Source organism: Cantharellus anzutake (assembly GCF_015039405.1).
Source record: "Cantharellus anzutake strain C23 chromosome Unknown EI90scaffold_98, whole genome shotgun sequence".
Classification (NCBI taxonomy): domain Eukaryota; kingdom Fungi; phylum Basidiomycota; class Agaricomycetes; order Cantharellales; family Hydnaceae; genus Cantharellus; species Cantharellus anzutake.
The window spans coordinates 119,348-143,246 of NW_024067048.1; the positions used below are offsets into that span (position 1 = coordinate 119,348).

Consider the following 23,899-nt stretch of genomic DNA (forward strand, 5'->3'; position numbering starts at 1 on the left):
CTCTTGCCTTAGCTGCCAATCCCACCTTCCACGCTTGTACTAAACACATACACGTTAGGCAACACTTTATCTGCGAATGCGTCAGTAATGGCGATGTCAAGCTCGATTACGTTCCAACAGGTGATCAGGTGGCCGACGTTCTCACTAAGGGACTCGCACTGGCCAAACATGACAAATTTACGAAGGACATGGGTGTTATCGATGTTAATCATCATTGAGTGGGCGTATTAGAACACCAACTTTGTTTACATCGGGAAGTTGTGTGGCAGTTATTCGTAGCGGTTATTCTGGGGCGCTATGAGGCATTGGGGGCGTTTTGCCCTTTCTTATTCAACTTAAAACTCCCTTTGTACGACGATGTTGCCACTCAGGAATGTCGCGTATATAAGGGAGGAATTTCTTAGACTTTCTCCCTCAGAACTCTTATTCGAGTCTGAGGTGAGAACTATTTCTCAGTATTTTATCTTATAACTCATGTATAATTCTTGTCGCAGTCTAACGCGACATAGGTATTTACAATACAGAACTCTTATTCGAGTCTGAGTCTAACGCGACATAGTCTTAATCCTAATAGGGTATGTGTTCTCTGTGACGTATTTGCTTATGTAAAGGCTCCATGTGCCGAGGCTGCCGTGGATTTCAAATCCATTGTGCGCCCGCGCGCCCCGATCCACATCCTAACCTCCCATTTCATTGTGACGTACATATCTTATTTGCCGATTCCGTGCTACGGCACACTCGCCGAAGCAGTTTTGTACGTACTCGGCCGCATCCTGATAATATTAATCGTGTTGGGATATATGACGATACCTGAGCCCAAGGTGTATTGATATTAACTGGGTCGACTTCAGGCTCAACCCCCAAGCCAATCCGATCTACCATTACTCGCTCCTCTCGGACGTCGTCACATCCAGATACTCGCACAATGAAGACTAGCATCTTGACCTCCATCCTTTCCGTCGGTTTTTTCCTCCTCATCTCCCCAGCTCTCGCCCTTGTCGGCAGCTTTCCGCACCCACAACCGTTCTCCACCCAGGTCATAAATTCACCGTAACATTCCATACATCCCTCTACATCCAAAACAACCTCCAATTCTACGCTCTCTTCGGGATATGGCCTTCACCAGGCTTAGGCGAATCATACTTGGGAATTCCTATTCCAGCTGTTGCCCCTGTCCCTGGTGCAGATGGTGGACTAGGATTAGGTAACTTTCGAGTTGGACCCAGTGGGAAGGGAAAATTGGGCATCGATGTTGGTGGGATCGATTTGTGGGAAGCAACGTTAGCGAACACTGGGTCGAAAGCTTACAACGTGACGTTGAGATTACCTGTGGATTTGACGACGCCAGGAAATCGAACGACGAACTATACACTTCAAACGGGTGTGCTTGGGACGGTATGTTATTACTCCCCGCTTATTTCCGCCGGCTTCACGCATTTGTAATTAACACATCATATCTCTTTCCCTTCCTACCATTATTGCGTTCAAATCCTCACACTCAACCGCGTCATGTTTACCGGCTGCCCAGGTGGGAGCATCCGGACTGACAACGCTGTCCTTTCATAACACGACAATCAGGATCAAGTCTCCCTAATCTCCCGGTGGTCCCCAATGATATCGACCCAATCAGCCATGTCGCATCGATTCCCCTTTCGTCGTCGTCGGAATACTATGTGTAGATACCAGCTTCCTATATGCAGTTCGTTTAGTCCTTAGACTCAGAGACACACGATTGGCACGCCCCTCATGAGACCCCTTTCCATCACTCACAAACGGGATGGACGTTATATTCGGATTCCTCTGTATACACTTGTGTAGCTACATTGGCTCGAAAGAGACTCAGATGCATTGGACGATGTTTTTCTGGACTGCCTAAATTTTGGAATTAGAGTGCCCTGGGGATAACGGTATTATATTGGCGTAGGTGATTGCCATGGTGCAGTGGTGCAGTTCGTTATACCCCTCGTACAAGTCCAACAGCGAATGCACACACCGAGCGCTCTGGGCGAATTATTCCTACTTCCAATACCCAGAATCGGTCAGATCCTTCGGGATGGGACCGTCATCCTTATTCTTATGTCGTTGCCTTAACTTCCAGTGTTATTTCTCACGCACCAGTCCTCCATGCTCAGATGTGTGAAGGAGCGCATCTCTGGGTCATTGGGCCTGAGAGAAGAGGGAAGAGTGATCATAGCCGAGTGGCGAGAGGATTCGCTTGGTAAGGGAGGGATGTGTCTTTGCGCATGTGTACGTGTGATAATGCAGTCCGGGTAACCCCATCAGAGGACGATGCAGAAGTTATTCCGCGGATGGAAAAGGGATGAGGGAACAGATAGCTGATGTCTGAAGAATTGTGATAGTATTCTCGGATGGGCGAAGATCATGGCTAGTAGAGGAAAGCGAATGTATTTACCAAGCCTCACGACGACGGACGTGTTGAGGCGCGGACAAGACACCTCTAGTTAGAAGTAGGTTCGAAACCAGAGGTGTTTTGTCCGCGCCTCATCATCGGTACAGACTGCTACTGTGCAGGATACAGTATCAGCTGATGGCGCGAGAACTGACTGCTGCGGCCGAAATGTCGGTGGGGCGAATCGACGGAGCCCTCCACTAGTTGTAGTCACCCAGCCTTGATCGGAGTTCGCAGTCAAATTCGTTTTTCATGAAGAACATCATAACGGAGTACGTGTAATGATAATACAGCACTAGAGTTTTGGGTCGCTAAAAATCCCGCACCTTTGTTACACGAACAGCCGATGCATATTTGACCTCGGATCCGGGAGTCTCTGCCAGGCCTTTGCGTGGGTCCAACTGCACAACGAAAGGGTTCACCTCCTCCCCCATTTTGTCGGACAAAGCCCGGTCCGTCCGGGGCGACGATTGGTTGAAGAGGGCGGTGAACTGCAAGCTAACCCCTTCGATCACAGGGTACGTGGCGCATGTGTGCCCTCGAGCATAGATGCACCATCGAGGGGGCTCCTCGTCTTGGGTGGGCATATAACCTCCCCATCCATGGCTGGGGACGTGCGGTTGTTGCGCAGGCCCAAGAGCGAGTTGACACCGTTTTCCTGCCGTTGATCCAAAACCGCAGTTAGTGCCCAGATCCATGAACGACACCACAGTCGACTGAGGCCTCTGGCCTTCGATACGAGGTCCAGCAAGCTCTAAGGGAAGACCAGAAGTAGATGCATCAACACGCAGCTCCGATCGCCAGGCTATGTAATTGAACCATTTCAATTCAAATGGGTCATCAAGCGCTCCACTGTAGGTAACAATGAACCCGTCGATACATTGAAATGCGGCACCACGGCACCACGCCTTGCAGAGGAAATCAAACGACAAATTGTCAACGTCTTCCGTCAGCTGAACGATGTGCGTAAAGTTGATATGGGCATTGTCCATTTCGTTCAAGAACTGGAGGCTCTGATCATTGGGGAGCAATCCGAGATTCTCACCAAGGGGGGTGGTCAAGAACACTTTTGACGATATCGTAGGGACCTGCTGAATGCTCTTGAATGCACTTGCCCAATCCGGATCGAAGTTCCTATCTCCCGCTCATGGGATGTCGATAGTAGCACTTCAACGGATGATTAAGGCTCAAGATGAATTTCCCATCGAAGGATTTGGCTTTTGGTTCTTTTTCCTCGATACGGGTCCCACGATTGCCGAGTTTTTTCACCCATGTCGCGAAGCATCATTAACTCGGCACCCTGATCTCATAACGCTCCCACCTTGGCCATATTTAGCATTTGATGTGATGGCACACTCACCAGCAAGGACTCCCAGAGGGGCATTGTCGTTTAGCTATTTAAAGAATTACGGCCGCCCGGTACGCCTCTTTAGCCCTACTCCATTCCCACTTCTAATCGTATGGAACATTGCATCGTGTTTGGCTTCAGTACTGGTCCACGTATGCTGCAACTAATTTCCCGTCCGCTACCAGGAGGAAACTGTACATGTGTTCAAGGTCACCATATCTTAATCCCATCGATATTGACCATGTTCTTGCAACATTCCCCCAACGAAGCTGGATCTATTCTTGCTGCCTCAGGCGTCCGCAGCCATATGCGAATCCAGAGGGACATCGTTGGCTGTTCGCGTATTGAAGCTGTCACCCCTTCCGAGCCAGCACTGGCGGTCGCAGCCATGAAGGAGCTAATGGCATCGCAGGAAACATACAAGAGAGCCCTTGAGACATTTGTTGATAACCTGATGATCAACGGATCCATCCTCAAGCGAAGTCGTCAAGCTGAATTGTTCAGCTGCATTCTGTTGACTCTTGCGCGAATCTCGACGGCAAGTTTGAGCGTTGAACTCCGAGATATAATGTTTGGGCACTCGTCAAATGCAGCGATGAACTTGTCGTACCCGAGACACTGGAGATCTATCGCCAGATTCTTCGTCGCTTCCAAGCAAAAGTGTCGGCACAGCTCCTTATGCCATTCATCGATCTCATTAAGGTCTTTGTCCTCGATAATCGTTTGTCGTCAGGTCATGGCATTGTTGCAAGAGACCGATTAGCTGCCTCGAAAACTGACTCAAACGATACCCCACGTACATGACCAGGCAGACATTTGCGTCTCAAGACCGTCATTTGCATCACGACCGAGGCGTTCGTAGACCGACCTAAAAAATGCCCCGATAAGGGCAGCAGCCATTTCCTAACGGGATGGGTCAGTGCATTGCCTTAATCAAACATACTAAATACTCGAATCGACACATGACCTCATCTCGCGGAGGCCAGCCGGCCTCTCGAGTCGCAGAAGCAAATACTTAAGCCAGGTGTCTGGAGCATGAATCAGCAGAGCCCAGCTGGAGAGATTTGTTGATCGCGACGCACGTCCCCCAACACTTCTGCTACCAGGCGTAATTTTCCCGTTCCGCTTGACTACAAAATGGGAATGCTGCGTCCGCAATATAGGGTGCTATCATATGTCTTGTCGTAAACACCGAGTGCTTGCGGCAAGATTTGAACATTATCTCCCCGATAATCCCTACAAAAAGAGGCCTCCAGTTGGGCCCCGGCGTTGCTCCCTAATCCGCTAGGATGCATAACAAACCAAATAGATGGTGAGATGGCCAGAGGTTGACACTCTACTTCTAGTGCAAGTGATTCATGCAAGTCAAGTGGTCGAAGGATTTCTGATCAAACGATGAGGCGGGGAAACCAGGACCGAGAGGGCTACGAACTCAGACGCTGAACTTGTTGGGATGAGCGGATTTCTATAGTATTTCCTCGAGGAAGGGGTTATTAGGAATGAGAGCCATTGCTCGTTGAAGCGTGAGATGCCTTAGTCTCTAGTCATCGTTAGCGATGTAGAAGAGAAGGAAAGTTTCTTCTCCAATTCATCCAGGTCCTAACGAAGCAGCCATCCAGGCGAGACTTTGCAATAGATGGTACTCGGCTGTTTCCACCACTAAATCTGTTGGCGGAGATATCCTATCGTACATGTCACTGTAATATCAATGAGCCGTTCACTAAACATTGGGGGAGTGACCTGCTAACTGCGCAGCTTCATGCCTATCTGGGACTGAAAAGGGCCGCTCTCCCGTATTGGGTTCCAAATGAAGCAATGTAAGAGGCACGACTGCCTCACTGGGGCCTTACATCGTGGTCAATGCAAGGCCGCTTCTTGCCTCGACTCAGCTGCCTCTGCGTGTATCGTTTATAAGGGTTAGGCGGGCTTTCCAGCCTTCATGCTTCGACCCCTGGTTCACCATCGTCCATATCATTAGCGTGATGCTTGGCAACAAACAGCCGCCATCTTCCTCTCGAGGTCCGAAAGGAAAGGTTCCTGCCTACCAGCTCTCTACTCGTGGTCTACAGTCATTACGCACATCGGGGTCCTTGCCCCAAGCCCCTGAGATCCATATCACTGGTCCCCAGGAAACCCAGAACCGTAACAGTATCCGCAGGAACGGACAAGACGGATCAACAGGATCACATCCCGAGGAACCTCCTAGTGATTCGGAGATATCACCTTGTTGTATAACTGGGTGGCTCGGGCGTTGGCCAAGTCTCAATCGCCGTGACAGGCCAACTACACCCCACTTAGAACTGTCTGCGGTTCATCACCCAGTCCCTGATACCTCGCGGCTATCGCCATCTCATCTCGATCCCAAACAACCTGCTCGTTCGACGCGCAGCATCGACACTGCGCCCGACAGCGCTTCGAGCCTTCACTCACAACCAGAACGCGTGGAGTTGAACCCAGACGTGGATTCGTTGCTGGAGCCGGCTCCCGGAAAGAAGCCGATCATTATCGGTACCACGGAGCTTATTCTACAGGCCGCTGCCACCGCTCTTAAATTTTCTCCTATTCCACTTCTGAGCGAGATTCCGGGTCTATTGCTGACATTTCTCCAAGTTTACAAGGTTTGAGTAGCGTTCTAGTTTCACGATCGGCGATATGGCTTATGTTTGATTCACACAGACAGTTGACAGTAATGGCGAAAACCTCAAAGGATTAAATAATGAGGTCGTTAAAGCTTACACAACCATCCTGCGACCGCTCCAACTGTGGACAGGCGAGATTCCTCCCGAAGTAAAGGCTCTAATCAAGGAATTCCATTTGTGCGTATATGCGCTTCAGTTCCACACTTGATTTTAAACCACATGCACAGGGCTTTGGACGAACAGACGAAGCAGATTCGGGTACTTTCGAGTCAGAAGCTTGCAACGAGAATCGTTTCAGCGTCCGACGTAACCCAACGGGTATACAGCGTGAAGACTTGCATCAACGACGCTGTCACATCATTCTCGGTTTGTTCCCTTAGTGCCTCAAGCATACATGTTAGCTGATCGGAACATACCCCATAGACGGAGGCAGCGATTTTGACACTCCTTCACACAATTCAGTCTTCAACGCGAAGTACGCTTCTATGCACATCCTTTTGGACTCTTTGCTGAAGGACACTACCAGCCGAACTCTCAAGACTCCCACGGGTCCCTGCTGAGCACACCTATGTCACAGCCAAGTCAGAGTGCCTGGAAGGCACACGGGAGAAGATACAGGCGTCTATAGTCGAACATCTGAAGAAAGCAGGGAACAGATTCGTCTGGCTGCGAGGCTCACCCGGAATGGGAAAGACTGCGATTTCCCTGAGCATCGCGTCCGACTTGGAGAAACAGTGCATATTAGCGGCATCCTTCTTTTGGGATAAGAATCAACCGGGAACGGGACTTGATTCCATTAAACAGTTTCCCTCCACTATTGCACATCAACTTGCATCCTTCAATGAGGAGTTCAAGCTCTCACTTGTCAAACGTCTTCGGCAGCGAGGCTTTGAGCTGGTGCAGAATCTCCCTCTAGAGAAGCAAATGAGGGCTCTGGTTGTTGAGCCTATGGGTGATCTCAAGGATTTACTGTTGTCGAGCAAGGACCGCTTCATCATCATCTTAGATGGCTTGGACGAGTGCGGGGATCAGGAAGCACTTGGAACCTTGATGGAGCTTGTGCTGATGCTTCGCGCTTTGCCTTCCACATTTACTGTTTTGGTTAGTTCTCGCCCAGAACCGCAGGTTATCTCAGCATGGGTCGATGCTGAGGGTGGAGATTTCAACATCCCATGTGAAGATGTTGATAAGATTGGAGAGGAGACTTTGCACACAGTTCGCCGTATGGTGGAGGAGGGCCTTCGAGATTGTGTCAAGAAATCTGCGTGGAAGCCATCCTCGGAGGATTTTGATACCTTTGCTTCGGCTTGCCGTGGATTGCCTGTTATGGCCTCAATCCGCATACGTGACGTCCGCACTCGGACTCAACGCGGTTCCACTCTCAAGCGGGAGTTTGAATACCTTCACAATCTCAGAGATGCACCACTTGACCTAAAATCGGAGTATCTGCGAATACTGCGGCGAGCGTATATGTCTGACCAATCTACTATTCCTCCACACGTAATCGAGAATTATCGCCAAGTGATTGGGACGATCATTGCAGCACGTCGGCCGCTCAGTTTATATTCGATGTCGCAGCTCCTAGGGATAGCTGAGGATGAAGTCCATGCGACCCTAGAGCCGATCAGTTCAATTGTTGAGTTTTCCTCGGAGAAATCACGGTCCCTCCAAAGTTTGATGCGGGTGCTTCGACTTGATGCAGTGTACCCCAAATTCTACCACGCAACGATGAAGGAATTCCTTATGGATCGCCCGTTTGGTCATGAAAGTGACCAGTCATTCTTCATCAATGATTTGAAGGGGCATTTCTTGGGACCACCACTTCTTCGACTTGTAAATGACGTCATTGAACGGAATAAGTCCAAAATCCGTACTTTGGGAGATAGCAAAAAGCGGAAAGAGTTTCAGGGGAAGAAGCAGCCTGAACATGTCCAATACGCTTTCCGCTACCTGTTCTACCACTCGGATCCATCAGGACTCTCCAACGAATTCAGCAGCGAGTTTGATGTCTTCCTCACCCGAAACTTACTTTCATTCTTGACGCTATCACGATTTGATTTCGAGTTGCCCGATGAATTGCTTCGATCTAACGTAAGTTTGACTTCATTCGATTCTACTGATTCCTCGACATCACTTTTGCCTTGCAGAATCACAATTTGACCAAATGGTTTGAAGAAGTCAAGAGGGTGAAGGATATAATGATTAAAAATGAACTCAGCTCCTCCCCTTGGCATATTTTTCGGTCAATTCTTCCCTTCACTCCATCCTCATCCCCACTTTTCAAGTCATATGGACATCTCTTCGAACCCGTTCGGATTTTCAGCATCACTGGAGAATTCTTTGGCCGTTCAATTCCATTAAGCGTGGATACCCTTAGTGCTCAAAGGGTTATGGAGGCGAAACTCAATGCGTTACTGATAGAGGTTGGTAGATCTGAGATGGATAAGACGGATAGGATCGATCATAGCGCTGAATTTCTTGATCCTGATATTCGTAACGGTATTGTGACCGCTGCAGCACTCTCACGAGATGGCTGCTACATTGCACTCGGCTTTGGGAACGGCGTTATTGAAGTTGCTGACATTGACCGTCAACACACCGTCACTCATTTCCAATGTGATCCACCCAATCTTCCAGCCTGGATTGAATTTATCTGTGGCAGCCACCGGATTGCCACTGAAGATAACGAGGGAAACATCACGGTCTTCAGTCATGGTTCGCCGTCTGTGAAGGTCGGTGCCCTCCCCAGTGGGCATCACCCTCCCGTTACTCTGGTCGCAGACAATGGCTCATTCATCATACGAGTTCCTCGGAACATTGACTGCAGTTGGTACGAAAGTATGGCCATCTTACATGTCTCGGATGAGCCATCCATCCACCCTCTTTCCTCTCCTCGTTCCGTTACTCCGGCCTCCAGGTCAGCTGTGCCTGACCGTTGCACACTTGGACTCTCCCCCAAAGGATGGTACGTCGTCGTCCATGATGGCCATAGTATCGCTATTTGGTCAACAGAGACACACGAGTTGGTTCATTTTCACGTACCTGAATCCACACTTCCCGCCTGCTACAACATATACCCTCGTCCACATCTCATGACCCAACCCCGAAGGAAAATTACTCCGCACCTGGAGAATGACATCCCTCGTGGTCAGAGCCTCATGGCTGGGCATGATGCGGATCTATTGTGGCTGGAGCGACTATCCGAGCTTTCATCAAGGACAATGGCTTTTGCTATACCTCTGTATGGTTATATGCTGGGGTCTACAACACAGACGATCTGGTTCAATGGTAAACTTGAACTGCTTCTCCCATCAGAATACCGCCCGATCATTCTTGAAGGGGACCGTCAAAAAGTATGGTATGGGGATCGAATGCTGAGGGATAAGTATGGCCTCTACCTTCCTTGCGCTAGCAAAGATGGAACTCGATTCTTGGTCCAAGGTCGTATGCGAGCCCCGATTGTTGTCGATATTAGCCAAGTTGTCTAGTTCTTTTGCGGTGTTTACTATGATGCTTTTTTTCCTTCATTGTTTGCGTCCCGTTGTACATGTGCATTACTGTATTTGATCGAAAGTCAGGGACGAGCACTACATTATCCACAATATCTATGAACCTTCATCTGACAGACCCAGCAAGAAGAGCTTGTTGGGCGCACAGGCCTGCTCGGTCTCATATAGAACTATTATGTTCGATAGATCTTACGGTGATGGCCATTATTTCCTGCCCCCCAGATTCTCGTTCATAATATAATATAGTGTTGTAAATACCTATGTCGCATAACTGCGACATGGGCGATACAAGAGTTAATGTGTAGAAAGTAAATAGTGACTCTCACCTCAGACTCGATTAACGCGAGAACTGATGGAGAGGAGTTCCAAAGATTCACCCATTTTATACCTGACCAACGCTCAGCGGCGAGATTGTCGTAATGGACGAAAACAAGGGAAGGGAAAACAAACAAGCAAGAACTTTGCCAAAGCTCCCTGCCACTCATTGCCCTTTCGATGTAACTCGGCTGTTCTCCAATCCTGCTATTCGGGGTCTTTTGACAACGCAGTCGAGACCAGCGGATAAACAAGGCCATCGTTAGCCCTTGATCTGAACAGTGGCACCGAAGCACGAGAAAGTGATTTATCGGTCCCGTTGCCTAGACCTGGCCCTAGTCAAGCCCCATATTGCCATATATACACCAAACATGCAGCTCAGAAACGTGTCGTACGTTCCTGATATTCCGGTTTGTAAGATTTCCCCTGAGAAACCCGAAGCTGAGGTAGGGATCCTGCTTGAAACAGAGGATAATTTCATCGTCACAATGCAGATATCGTGTTGTGAGGTGACCTGCGGTCGATTGAGAAAGAACAATCCAGGCTGGTCAACCCTCTCTCGGAGACCTTAAGAGGTGGGGTATTTGGCTGAATAAAATAGGCCTAATAGGCCAAAACGAGGCTGTATATCCAAGGTATACAAATCCCAAAGTGCGGCGAACCGGGGAAAGTTGCGCGAACATTCATGTTGTTGTTTATTCTGGATATTTAACCTGCAAACTGTAGGCTGCTCGTGAGAGCGCCAAGGGCAGGGGTCGAGATAAATACACAAAAATAAGGTGAGAAAATAAAGAAATAAGTCCGATTCGGGTGTCCTTAATCTCTCTGATAAGGCGTTGCCCAAATGCTGCTCCACTTTTGAGTTGTCGTGTTGGGTTGACCGTTTTTAGGTGTCGGTTTCGAAAATGGGATGGGTTCCGCCTTCCAGCGGTGTCATATCTCGGGGTGTGTCTATTCTGTCCTTCTCTCTTTCTCGTATGCTCCACTCGCTGACAGAAATCCCGCTACCCTCTCTATTCCTTTCTCGTCCACCAGGAGGTCGGCAAGGATCAGTTCACCTTCATCGTCTGGGAGCAAGTTTCGGCGGTGTTCGTGCTTGGGACATTCGAGAAGTATGTGTTCTCTCGTTTCTACGGGTTCTCCGCATGTGCAACTGGGGTTCTCTTCTGGTAGGAAGCGTTTGTAGAATTGTCCGATGAACGCATGGCCGGTGCGAAGCTGTACTAGGCGGCTGAAGGATTTGCGGGAGTGGGACTTGAACCGCTTTGTTGGTCGCAGTTGCGGTTCTATGCGGTTACAGCTTCGGTATTCTGATGGCTTTTGTTGTATAGGGTCAGTGTTCCAGCGAGAGATCCATTCGTCCTTATATTGGCGTTTGTTTAGGTTTCTCATGAATGCCGCTGAGGTACTGTACGGGTATTCGGACGGCAGGTTGGAGCCTTCTTTGGCTAGGGTGTCTGCCCGTTCGTTCCCTTTGATATCTTCGTGTCCTGGGACCCACTTTATAATTACGTCGCAGAGGGGGCGTTCTGAAAGAAGGAGGAGGATGGTGTTGCGGAATCGGAGTGATTGTTGGATGTCCAGTCCTGGGGACGTGGCCATTATGCGCTGGAGTGCTCCAGTGTTATCGGAGAAGATTGAGAGGGTGAGTTTGTCTCCTTTTTGGTAGTGCTCGTCGAGCCAGATCTTGAGGTTAGCTGATCCTTGCGCTAGTCCCTCCATTTCCGCATCATACACCTCTGCTCTAGGTCCTGTTCCCCCCTTCCCTTCGAATATGACACGCGCCTTTTGGTAGGCTGCAAACCCGTATCCCGTTTTTCGGATGCCCTGGTCGTGCGCAAGTGAGCCATCGGTGTATAGTAGGATGTGGGACTCATCGCGTTTCCATTTTTTTAATCCGTTCTTGTGTTCCTTCGCCCAGGTCTTTTTGGCTGATTCTCCTGGTTCGTTGGTTGGTATTTCTATCTTTACTCTTCCTTCTAAGTCGTCTATTGTTTTTGCCCATGGTGGTGCTGGCCATAATGTTGTTGGTTCCATTTCTGTTTCGATTTCTTTTGCCATTCTCCAAATTTGCGTGCTATTTTGGTCTTTTTCTTTTCTTTTTTCCTGTTTCTCTTTGTTTTTTTAGGTTTCTTCTTTTAGGGTGTGGTATCGGGATGGGGGGGGTGTTCATGTCTGAGGGGATGAATATTTGCTTTTTGGGGGGTATGCGGGATATGATTGGGTTATTGGTATCGAGTCTGGCGAAGCGTAGGGTGGCTCGGCGGATTATGTAGTCTAGGGTGATGTCTATTGGGGGGATGCTGCATTCTAGTTCTAGGGCATATGTTCGGGTGGTTCGGAATGCTCCTGAGATGAATCGTAAGGCTATGTTTTGGACTCGGGTTAGTAGCTGAGAGTGGGATTTCTTGTTGCGCCACCAGGTTGGGGCTCCATATGTCATCATGGGTACAATGGCCCCTAAGTAGATCAGACGTCTCTGTGTTTGGTGCATTCCACTGACCGAGTTCCCCAATATGGCTAGGGCGTTGGCTGCTTTTGTGGCTTTGGCACATACTTTACGCACATGTGGGGTGAATGATAGCTTGGTGTCCCATGTAATACCGAGCCATTTGATCTCCTTTGAGTGTTTTATGGTGAAGCTTGGGCGATTGTTGCGTGCTGGTATGTTAAGGTCAAGATGGGTTTGTCTGGAGTGCGTGAAATGGATGAGCCCTGTTTTGAGTGTGTCTAACGACAGGCCTCTGTCTCTAACCCAGTTCTCTGCGGCTAAGTACGAGTATCTTGCCAATTTGATGTTGGTTTCAATAGTCTTAGAAATGATGAGAATGTTGCCGTCGTCTACATAAAGAATTGTGTTGGTTTGTTTTGGGGAGTCTGATAGTATTGAGTTTTTGGTTCGTGCCGGGAGGTTTTCTACTTTGGCGGCTGAGTTGATAGCATTCATCAGGGGTGCTGAGAAATAGGCTGCTAGGACGGGTGAGACACAGCTGCCTTGGGGGATGCCAGTTAGTGTGGGTTTCATCTCATCTTGGATGCCATCTAGGATTAGCGCTGTGCGGCGGTCACTTAGGAAGGATGCCACCCATTTCACAATGGGGAGGGGGATTTGCTTGTCGCGCAGTGTGTTGAGGAGGTGGGGATGGGAGACGAAGTCAAAGAAACCGGTGATGTCAAAGGTGAGTGAGGTGGCCACTAGTTTGTGGTTGAGCGCGGCCTCAATGTCGTGTACAACTGAGAGGGTGGCATCATCTGCTGACCTGCCCTTCATGCCGCCAAACTGGTTAGTCGGCAGGAGTTCATGCTGGCTGGCATAGTATGATAAGTGGTTAGATATTATTCTTTCAATTACCTTTCCTAGTACTTCTAGGAGTTGTATGGGTCTGTATGCGCGTGGGTGGGTGTAGTCCGGTTTGTTGGGTTTGCGGAGGGTTATAACTAGGGCATCGTGAAATTGGGCAGGGTGGTAGCCAGTTTCTATGGCTGCTTGGATGATTGACGTAATTTCTTTTTCGGCCACGGTCCAGGCTATCTTGTAGGCGATGCCACTTAGTTCGCTGGGGCCTGGGGCATTGTACGATGCCGCTTTGAGTATGGCGCGTCTGATTTCTCCCTTTGTTATCGGGTCCCATGGGATATCCTCTTCGTTGGAGTTGAGATTTATGGGGGGTGGGTTGTGGATATCCGGTGGGCAGGGGAGGAGGTGGGTGCGGAGAGTGTTGATTTTGTCTTGGTGGGTGATCGCGTGGGGGAGGTTATTGCCGCGGCTTATGTGTGGGGTGAGGTAGTTCCGGGATCCTGTGCTCCACTGTACTAGGGGCCAAAAGTTAGAATTATTAGTGTTTCTGGCCACTTCAGTGTAGAACGCTTTTTTTGTCTTTCGGAATAGTCTCTTGAACCGAGCTGCTGCGTGTTTCATGTTGTTCTTGGTTTGTTCTGTTATGGCACCCGTTGCTGATTTCTCCACACGGGCTAGTTCTCTGGTGTTCACTATGTCTATTCTGGCATTGGTTAATTCGATCGACCAGAAGGGTTTGGCACGCTTGTGCGGTTTCCTCCGTGGGCAGTTCTCTTCTGCTGCTTCTCGTATGTGGTTTTGTAGCTTCTCAACTGCTGAGTCAATTTGTTCATGTGTCGGAAGTTGGTTGCGCCAGTTGAGGATTGGTTGGAATGAATGTTGGTATTCATGGGTGTTTAGGCTGAGTCTTTTTTCGATCGATTTGGCGAAGTTTGTTTGGTCTAGTTTTCTCCACATGAATTTTTCTGGGTGTTCCGGTTCGATAGTTTGGGCTGTATCTAGGTTCAATCGGAAAGTTGTAGTAAAATGGTCGGATCCGCAGTTGATTGAGGGGTCAATAGTCCAGTGGCTGATGACATCTTGGTGTGTGGCTAGGTAGTTAGTGAACGTCAGGTCGAGTGCTGATTCTGAGGAGCCGTCGTGGGAGATCCGGGTGGTTTGGTCCCATTCATTAATTAGGTTTAAACCGTTTTCATGGGTCCATTCCGCTGTGTGGGTGTCTCTGGGAGTGGCTGCCCGGTTTGCTGGTAGTTGGTTGAAGTCTGGATGGTGGGTGTTCCAATCTCCTGTGAGGATTGTGGGGGTCAGTGGATCAAGAGAAGTGGCACATAGAATGTCTATCGAGTGCATGCCTGCTTGCGAGTCTTGCAGGAGTTGGTTGTAGATATTGTATATGCGGATGCTCTGGTTGTTCCTTTGTACCGATATATCTAGGATCTGTATGTCAAGGTGGTTCAGTATGTCTGTTCTGGGTGTGATGATGATACCTGAGTTTTGGCACAGGTATGCGAAAACTCTAGGTCTTTCTCCTTCCTCTATGGGATTCGCTGTCGGGAGGATGGGTGTCCATCCTGTTAGGTTACATGATAGCCATGTGTCGTTGGGGCGGCCCCACCAGGGTTCCTGTATCAGGATGATGTCAAACCTAATGTTGGGGTGAGTGGATGCGACGTGTAAGGCTGAGGTATGTATGATTGGAGACCTCGCTACGTTGAGACTGAAGATGTTAATGTGGGAGAGTCTGTTCCTCATTGGGGAGTCGGTGTGTTTGGTGGGACATTGTCTGCTGTGTCGCTTTCAGGTTGGATGTGAGGGGTGAGGGTGGTTTTTCCAGAGTTGTTGGCGTTTAAGGCTTTTCGTCTGGAGACTTTTAAGGTCAGTTTCGGGAGAGGAATACCCATCTTTTTCATGTACACTGTGCAGTTCCTATCGTTGTATTCGTGGTTTTTACCACAGTTAACACACTTCATCGGGGTGTCAACTGGGTGTTCCGTTGTTGTGTGGTTTTCGTCAGCGCATTTGAGGCATCTTGGTTTGGTGCAGTCCGTTGTACGGTGGTTCAGTGATCCACATAGGCTGCAGTAGAAGGCCCTCTTTCTTTCTTCGAATGTTGATGTTGTGCATCGGTTGCCTAGACAGAGGAAACAGCTGGCTTTGAGAAATCTTTGGGCCTTTTCATGGGAGTCGAACGTGAAGACTAGGGTCGAGTTCTCCTTGTCACGAGATTTCACTAGCCATGAGGGTTCCCTGTCCGGGGAGTATAGTTCATCCCAGTCTTGGTAGTTGCTGTGGAGGATTGAGAGAATCGCCTCCAGGGTGTAGTTGATGGCAAAACTGTTGGAGGTGGATCGCATGGGGACATTGTCGAGTTTGACCTTGTATAATTGTTTGTCAGGGAATCCCTGGAAGTGGTCTATGGTGTTGTTCGGGTCTAGGATCTCCATAATCTTGGAGGTGTGTTCTTGGAGGTCTGTTGCTATTGTCTGCCCTGCGCCGGTGAGTATGATGTTGTTTGTTGTCGTCATCGCGATGTCCATGATGCTAAGGTTGCGGTCTAGACCTGCATGCCATAGTGCTTCGTTGACAGCTTTGATCATTTCTGGGCCAAATTTCCGGTTTTCGGTTGGGAGTTTTTGTCTGGACATGATGATAAGGCGAGCCGGGTGGTTTCTATCTGAGGGTTGTGAGGGGGCACGGGGCAGTGGGACGGATTTTCTGGGAAATCTTTTGGGTGGGGGGACATTACCGTTACTCTGGATTGCCTGCGCATACGTGTTAGATGCGCGGATGGATTCTGTGGCTGTAGGGAAGTCCTGCTGGTAGTCGGGTGATTGGTGTTCTACGTTGGTTGTGGTTGTGTTGGTGGCACGTGTGGGTGCATTGGTTCTCGCTATTTCGAGCTGTTTTACTAGCGATGCATTTGTGTCGGTGAGTTGTTTGGCGATAGCGATTGCGTCGGCCAGGGCCTTCTGGGGCTCTGGGTTGTGGCTTGGGGCTGGTGGGGCAGTTGGGGCAGTTGGGTCCTGTAGTTTTTTGATGTCACATGCGCTGATGTTGAGGTCCGCTAGGAGGTTGGCCAGATTGCGTTTGGTTGTGTCTGAGAGGCCTTCTTCTTTGAGTTCATTAGTGATATCTTGGTGTTTGCGCATGTAACTGGAGATGTTGTCAATGTATCGGTTGATGGTTCTGGTGTATTCTCAGTGTTTTTCGCTAGAGTGTTTGGCTTCGGTGTCCCAGCTTATGTTGCCAGGGAACCTATGTGCCCTTGGGGTGGCTGGTGAGGAGCTAGGGGAGCTGTCAGGAGAGAAGACCCTTTTCCTCTTCTTGGGTGTGGATGGCGGGTCGGGGTTGGGGCTGTTTCTCCCAGGTGACTTGTCCCGAGAATGAGGCCGTTCTGGCGGAAGGGACGGTCTTTGAATCATATTTGAAACTTACCTTGTGTATTTTATTTTATTTTATTTTTGCCGCAGTCGGTTGTGGTCGGTGATGTCCTGCCTCGTGGTAGCCAATCATCAGCAAAAAATTGTTATGCTCCCGAGTGCTCCGGAGTATGGGGAGCACTGGGAGAATCAGGAGGAGATTGGCCGGTCCAGGAACAGCTCATTTCCTCTGGAGTTGGTCAGGTACTCCAGGGCACTCCCAGGAGGGCATGGAGCATTGCTTTGTGCACAAACATATCCAGTAAATACAATTTAATGCTTCAAAATGTATGGGGTGAGAAGCTTCTGGGAGCTCCTGGAGCATTTGAAAATGAAAAGGAAAAAAAAAGAGGGAAGACTCCCCATGAATACTTCCTACCACAAGACTAACACAACAAGACACTACTTAACATTTAGGTCAAACACTATACTATACATCAAGGACACTGAGACTCACCAATACACAGTCAAAATTTATGGCCTGATATATGATTAATCTGGCAACTTAATCACTTTCGGACTTGCAGAATATGGAGGAAGGGGAAATGGGGGAGAATGAGGGGGAGAATGAGGGGGAGAATGAGGGGGAGAATGAGGGGAGAATGAGGGGGAGAATGAGGGGGAGAATGAGGGGGAGAATGAGGGGAGAATGAGGGGGAGAATATAGAGGGAAATGAGGAAAATTTGAAAAATAGGGACTTCTAAAAAGTTGAAAAAATAATTAGGGAAAAAATCAAAAAAAATTCAGGAACTGTAGTGCCTTTGAAGTGCTTTCAGGATATATAATTATTTGCAAAATTGAGGAAGAAATGATGGAGAAAAATGGAAAATACTTTTGGAGACCCAAGAAATAATGAGAACTGAATTGATGGGAAAGTCTGAAAATTGAATAGGAAAGTGAGGGGAAGCCTTGTAGCATTGTTATTTTCTGCTGTTGTGATTTTTCCCGATTCTTCTTGGTCTCATTCCCAGCTGCTCCTCAATACTCCTGTGTCATATCCATCCCCAGCCATCGACTTCCGGTCCCTCCGATCCCTCCGTTCTAACTCCGCTCCTCCCTCACTAACCTCGGAGCCCCCGTATTCCGCAATCCTCTCGGCACCCCTCGATGGTCACCACCCCCTCATTTCAATTTATTACCTACGCCTCCCTAAGTACGGAGCCCCGAAGACTTCTGGACAGCTCCGACGTCCGCTAGCGCACCCCCACCTCCGCTGGGCAATACACTCGCCTGCCCTGCAGTGCCCACCTTCGGGCCTATCCCTCCTTTCCGTTTCTGGGTTATCGCCTGCCTTTCCGCTAACCCCACGAACCGACTCGTCGGTAATATTCAGTCAGCTAATGGTTAAACCCCGTTAGCTCCACTCCGTTCGGCTCCGCCAATTGCGGAACCGTCTCCACTGTAACCATATATATATCCCACTTGTACATAGGTTACGCCCCAGTAGAAAAATCAACTAGAGTTACCCCCCCCTAGGTTCTAATTGCCAGTCAGTAAGTTAGGGCACGGACGTGTCACTAGGCACAGCGCTCTTGGCAGAAGTCGCTGAGGCCGAAGCCCTCCGCTACGGAGACATTCCTTCGTCTCGAATCTGGTCTCTGACATCCTGGAAGCTCCTGAAAGCTCCTGGGAGGGTCCAGGAGCAGCTGGGAGTGAGACCAAGAACAATCAGGAAAAATCACAACAGCAGAAAATAACAATGCTACAAGGCTTCCCCTCACTTTCCTATTCAATTTTCAGACTTTCCCATCAATTCAGTTCTCATTACTTCTCAGGTCTCCGAAAGTATTTTCCATTTTTCTCCATCATTTCTTCCTCAATTTCGCAAATAATTATATGTCCTGAAAGCACTTTAAAGGCACTATAGTTCCTGAATTTTTTTTGATTTTTTTCCCTAAATTTTTTTTTTTCAACTTTTTAGAGACCAAAAATTTCCTCCCACTGCTCCTGGCACATTGCATACTCCTCACCACTCCCAGCCGCTCCTGAACCCCCTCCCAGGAGAACACTATTGGCTCCAGGAGTGCCCAATCTGCTGTTTTGTCTCCCACATGCTCCAGCCACTCCTGATGCTCCGGAGCATAATGGACTTTTGCTGATGATGCTGTGGTATAATTAGGAGAATCTACACCTCAGCGCTAAAATGTAATCCAGTTGGCGAACATTCATGTATATCCACCATGTATATACAGATGGCACCTGAATACATTTGCCGTGGCTGCCGATGTCATGTGGTCCATTGCCACATGTTACTGCGGAGTTGTCTGAATTTATTGTTATATTGTTATATCAATCTCTCTCCTCTCGGTCGATGTTGGGTCCCCCGCTTTGCAGGTTGCTTAACATGGCTTGGGCCACTGCGGGCTGAAGGTGAGTGTCATGACCGACAAATCCTGGGGCTCCGTCAGCGGCGAACCAATGCCGATAGGCGAATCTGCTGACCCAAAACCCATCCTAACCAGCCCCCAACCCCATGTCTGGCCCCCTGCCTTACTGTGTGAGACTTGGCCAAGAATCAGAACCTAGACCCTGCCGGTATTCCGACCTTACCTCCAGTTCCTGAGCCCTTGGCACTCCGGGCATTCAGTCATGCCTGCCTTGTCTCCATCTGAACCACACTCATCGCTTCCCGCTATGTGGTCACAGCCATGCCCCGCTTCTGTCCACTCTGCACCCTCTGCCCACTCCGCACCCTCTGCCCACTCCGCACCCTCTGCCCATCTCTGCACCTTCTGGCCACTTCTGGTTGCCCTTGACACCTCTGGTCAGGTCAACACTCCCACTCCCCTCTGTACCTCTGTTGGCCTTCATGCTGTCCTTGTGTGACAGTGCTGGCAGATCAACTTCTGTTCGCGGACTTGTGTCGGCACCGCACCGACCCCGCTTATTTGCGGACTTGTATCGGCGCCGTGCGCTGACCTCCGCTTTTCCTCTGGCCATTTGTCACTTGGCAGCTTATCATTCATTCCTTGCCGAGTGCCATTTATTGTTTGCTTCCCTGCCAATATCGGCATTTGATCCCCTCTTTATTGGCACTAGGTTATTGATCTCATTCAGTTATTCATCAATAACCCTTGCCACTTATTGTTTAGTGATCTGTTCCTCCTTTCCAGTTCCCGGGCTCTTGTCCTTATTTAGTTTGACAATCCCCGCTTATCTCCGCGCCGGACCACGCTGGACTGACCGGCCTTTCTATATTCCCTCTTGCCTATTTATATACCTTGTAAATACTTTTGGGGACCTCAGTCTGAAATCAACTAGAGTACCCCCCTGTCTGTTCTGAGTCTCTCCTTCTGCAAAGGGGGCTTCCCCCCTCTGAGTCTGTGCTTGCGGAGTCCGTGCTCCTTCTATAGGTCCGCTCCGCCCGCAAGTCTTGTTTGAAGTCCGCTGTGAGTGTCAATCCGTAAATACGGGATCTCCCCCAAACGTCAAGCTCAGGGCACAGCGCTCCACCTGAGTCGCTGAGGCCGCGATCCCACTCTGCTAACCTTGAACAGCACTTCCGGACGTGCCGCATATTTCCGCCCGCATATCCGCGCGCGCGCTCCAACAGACCTCTGCATCACCTCCGACCTCAACTCAGACAGAACCCAATCCATCGTCTATCTGTCTTCTGACAGTCTGCCAGACTCCAACAATATTCCCAGTCTCTGACAGCATCCCAGATCTCTGACAGTATTCCGACTCCGACAATAATCCCGTCTCTGACAGTGAGACCCTCTCTTTTCATATTTCATACGTTCTTCCGTTCGACCGTCGCACCTCTTGCGCTTTTAATGTCCTTCACCTCTCCTTATCGCGAGGCGGAGGCGAGAGTATCGCTGTTGTTTGTCATGATTCTCCCTGACAAATACTGTATCCTGAGTATCATAGTGCTGCAAATTTGCTGCATTGCGCCCTTTCCTGTCGATGACGTGGACTTTATGCTTCTGACGCACGAGCTCCTCTGTCTCCTTCAGTCATCCATATCATCCTGTTGCTTCCACTTCCCATCACGTCGCCATTCTATGCTTAGTGTGAGCTTCAAGTCTATATGGCTGGGATACCGGCAGTCCGTCCCCTGGAATGTCTCAAACACACCCTCCACGACACCTGTCTCTCCTGGGCCGCATCCCCTCAACGTTAAGTACTCTCCCGCATTTAGGTTAAGTCCGGTGGCCAACCAATTTCTCGATATCATGAAGGATTTCAAAGTCGATCCTCACGCTTGGCTGTACACTATTGAATTCCCATGACCAACACTCTCATCGTAACAGGATGCCACTTCTGCAAAGCAACCCGTCAAACTTGCCGGTGTCATTAAAGTTTTGGGTTGAACTGGCTCTCGCGGAGGTGTGACCCAGGTCTGCAGATTTCTGCAGCTCATCCGCAGGGCCTAACGTCACCCACAGGTTCGTGTTGAGTTGATGGACGAGATGCAATGCTCTATCATTCGAAACGTCAAGGTACCAGTTTGTGAGTCGGATGTCCTTGCCCTCTTGGAATCTGAGCGTGAATTCAGCTCAGTGTGTCCAGTGACTTGCTAGACAGTAACAATATCTGCTGATGATAATTTTCGGCGTTGATTTTCTTTTTCAACCCTGTGCATCTATTGAGATTTGCATATTGAAGAGTTTGACCTATGTTCCGCTATCAATTCCACATGGGAATGAAGCGCCTTCACGTTGATTCCACACTTGTCATTGTGTATTGAAGCTGAAGGTAAGCGGGAAAAGTACCATTTGCAGACATACTGTGATTTAGAGTGTGCACATCATTGTATAAACCTATTGTAAAGAGGCTTCTCAAGTCATCAGGTGCGTAGCAGCAACCCAGGATGTCGCACATGCCTGAAACACAACATAGTTACATCTTTTTTTAAGCTTTGCAACCACCACAATCCCCTCCGTAACGGGAGGGATGCTACACACGCACTCCCCCTCCTATACATATAACCCTCCCCATTATCATCCAAGTCATCAAACAACCTCCCTTTCTGTTCTTTATTCCATTGTATTTTCCATCTTTCCCTTGTTAACATGCACACAAGAACTCACTGGGGGTTGCGGGAAGGGGTTGACTGTCTATTCATACAGCGAACAGAAAACGAAATGATGGATAGAAGAGAAAAAAGGTAGAAAGAAACAGAAAGAAACAGAAAAAGGGAAAAGAGACAAGGAGGGACCTGAGTTGGGCCCATGCTTAAGTATAACCATCCCCAGGTCTGTGCACAAGAACTGATGTGGGAAGTTGCCAATACTTACAGGGAGATCCGAAGGCATAGTTGGACTATATATATATATATGCGGAGTTGTCCAAAATATATTGTTATATTGAATGCCAAGCCCCGGATGTATATATAAAACATTCTAATCTAGAGACGCGCCACCTGCCTCAGCTGCCTCTATTAACCATGCAAGCATTTCATCTTCTTCCTCTGAACCATTCAATTCAAACATATCACTCTCGTCACTGTCGGACCTGACAGAACCATCATCAGGCACCCTGTGGACTGGGGGTGAATGGTTTGGGTTATGATGTTTAGCAAGAGCCTGAACTTCAGGCAGACTATGGAACACATGAAGAGAGGGTGGAGGGTCATTGGGAGCCCAGTCTTTTGTACCAGCGGAGATCTCGAAAGTTTTGGTACTTCCTTCCCAGCGATTTTGTAGCTTATGAAGCCTGTGAATCTGCATGAGGGAAAAAAAGGCAACGTCAACATCACTTCCAAGGGCAGAAAAGTATAGGTGAACAGCTTGGTAACTCTCCTCCCATATCCATTGATGGAGATTGGCATGTTCAGCCTCGCATCTGGCAATCTCAGATTGGCAGCTGACAACCATCTGTGCCAAAGGGATACCTTCCTTTACACATGGATCAGCGAGCCATGCCGGTAGCTCTTCGAACTGTGAAGGATCACAATCTTGCCATATATCTTGATCTACATCCAACTTATAGAGACCCTCCTTTCTGAGCGGTGAGGGAAGCCATGCATCTTCAGCAACCCCATTTCTCCCTCTCATCTCAGCCAATTGTAAGATCTTATCGTTATACTTCTTCAGAGTGGCATCAACTCCAGCCGAACGACGAGAGACTGCTTTGTCCACATGATCTCATAAACTCTGGTCAGCGACTCGTCCTCCATGAGATTGATCAAGTCATTGCAGCTCCTGTTTTCTTGCACGTAATTTGCGGAGTAACTGATCACGCAGCACACAAAGGTTCAAGAAGCCATTTGCCCATACATCCTTCTCTGCCTTCTTGAGTTCCTCATGTGTATCATCCTTAGCCTGCAACTCCTTCGTGGCCTTCTCTACAGAACTCCTCAGCCTCACGATGCTGCTGTCAAGGACATCAACGTGTTCCTGCCAATCTGCCAGGAGGAGTTCCGCCACTGAATCAGAGCCGGTAGGCATATTGCACCTCAATGTCATATCTGTACAATCCCGACCTCTGCTCCGGGCTCCCGGAACTCTGAACCTGACTTCCAGAGTCCTACTTCCAAGAGGTTATCCCACCTCCAGCTCCAACACCACCTTCAGTCCAACTCCGGAACATTCCGGGCCCGACCTCATCCTTGACACCTTCCAGACGAGCATGCAACACCTATGCTCCCAACTCCGGACCTCCGCTCCAGAATCCCGGTTGCATCTCCATCTCCGGAACCTCCGGTCTTAGCTCTGACCTCGGACTTAGACCCCACCTCCGCTTATACCCATTAGCTCATTCCATTTAATTATGTTTGCCAATATTCCGGAGTTTAACTTCCGAGTTCGGACTTTCTGGACTTATGTCGGACCTTGCAACTATTGCATTGCTCCATTCAATTCCGCTATTCTCCCTCATTCCTATTTGGGCTGCTGCTTCCTTTCTATTCAGTCAGCTGGCCATTCCCCACTCCCATCCTCCTTCCTTCCTCCTTGGGCCTTGGCCCTTCACTCCTCCTTTGGGAAACACCATTGAGTCAAACACTTGACCCTT

The 23,899-nt window shown here is 49.1% G+C and overlaps 6 protein-coding genes across 6 annotated transcripts; 3 read left to right on the forward strand and 3 right to left on the reverse strand.

Moving 5' to 3' along the window:
- The first annotated feature begins 656 nt into the window (after window positions 1-656).
- Window positions 657-1,864, forward strand: EI90DRAFT_3083361 (uncharacterized protein). The gene is made up of 3 exons (XM_039062061.1): window positions 657-962; window positions 1,037-1,395; window positions 1,529-1,864. Exons 1-3 carry the CDS (start codon window positions 926-928, stop codon window positions 1,592-1,594), a joined length of 462 nt encoding a protein of 153 aa, XP_038909729.1. The 5' UTR covers window positions 657-925; the 3' UTR covers window positions 1,595-1,864.
- A 734-nt stretch (window positions 1,865-2,598) lies between these two features.
- EI90DRAFT_3083374 (uncharacterized protein) lies at window positions 2,599-3,291 on the reverse strand (the record flags this gene model as incomplete). The annotated part of the gene is made up of 2 exons (XM_039062062.1): window positions 2,599-2,651; window positions 2,749-3,291. A coding segment is annotated over one exon (528 nt), but the record flags the coding sequence as incomplete, so codon positions are not given.
- Window positions 3,292-4,658: 1,367 nt separating this feature from the next.
- Window positions 4,659-5,398, reverse strand: EI90DRAFT_3083382 (uncharacterized protein). The gene is made up of 3 exons (XM_039062063.1): window positions 5,191-5,398; window positions 4,841-5,142; window positions 4,659-4,786 (listed from the first exon to the last, which is right to left on the reverse strand). Exon 2 carries the CDS (start codon window positions 5,051-5,053, stop codon window positions 4,889-4,891), a length of 165 nt encoding a protein of 54 aa, XP_038909731.1. The 5' UTR covers window positions 5,054-5,142; window positions 5,191-5,398; the 3' UTR covers window positions 4,659-4,786; window positions 4,841-4,888.
- A 1,581-nt stretch (window positions 5,399-6,979) lies between these two features.
- On the forward strand, window positions 6,980-7,165 carry EI90DRAFT_2842413 (uncharacterized protein; the record flags this gene model as incomplete). Its single annotated transcript, XM_039053697.1, has 1 exon — window positions 6,980-7,165. A coding segment is annotated over one exon (186 nt), but the record flags the coding sequence as incomplete, so codon positions are not given.
- A 3-nt stretch (window positions 7,166-7,168) lies between these two features.
- On the forward strand, window positions 7,169-10,118 carry EI90DRAFT_3083385 (uncharacterized protein). The gene is made up of 2 exons (XM_039062064.1): window positions 7,169-8,488; window positions 8,545-10,118. Exons 1-2 carry the CDS (start codon window positions 7,322-7,324, stop codon window positions 9,883-9,885), a joined length of 2,508 nt encoding a protein of 835 aa, XP_038909733.1. The 5' UTR covers window positions 7,169-7,321; the 3' UTR covers window positions 9,886-10,118.
- A 12,169-nt stretch (window positions 10,119-22,287) lies between these two features.
- On the reverse strand, window positions 22,288-23,334 carry EI90DRAFT_3133149 (uncharacterized protein; the record flags this gene model as incomplete). The annotated part of the gene is made up of 2 exons (XM_039064551.1): window positions 22,288-23,030; window positions 23,136-23,334. 2 exons carry the CDS (start codon window positions 23,332-23,334, stop codon window positions 22,288-22,290), a joined length of 942 nt encoding a protein of 313 aa, XP_038909734.1.
- Window positions 23,335-23,899: the final 565 nt, after the last annotated feature.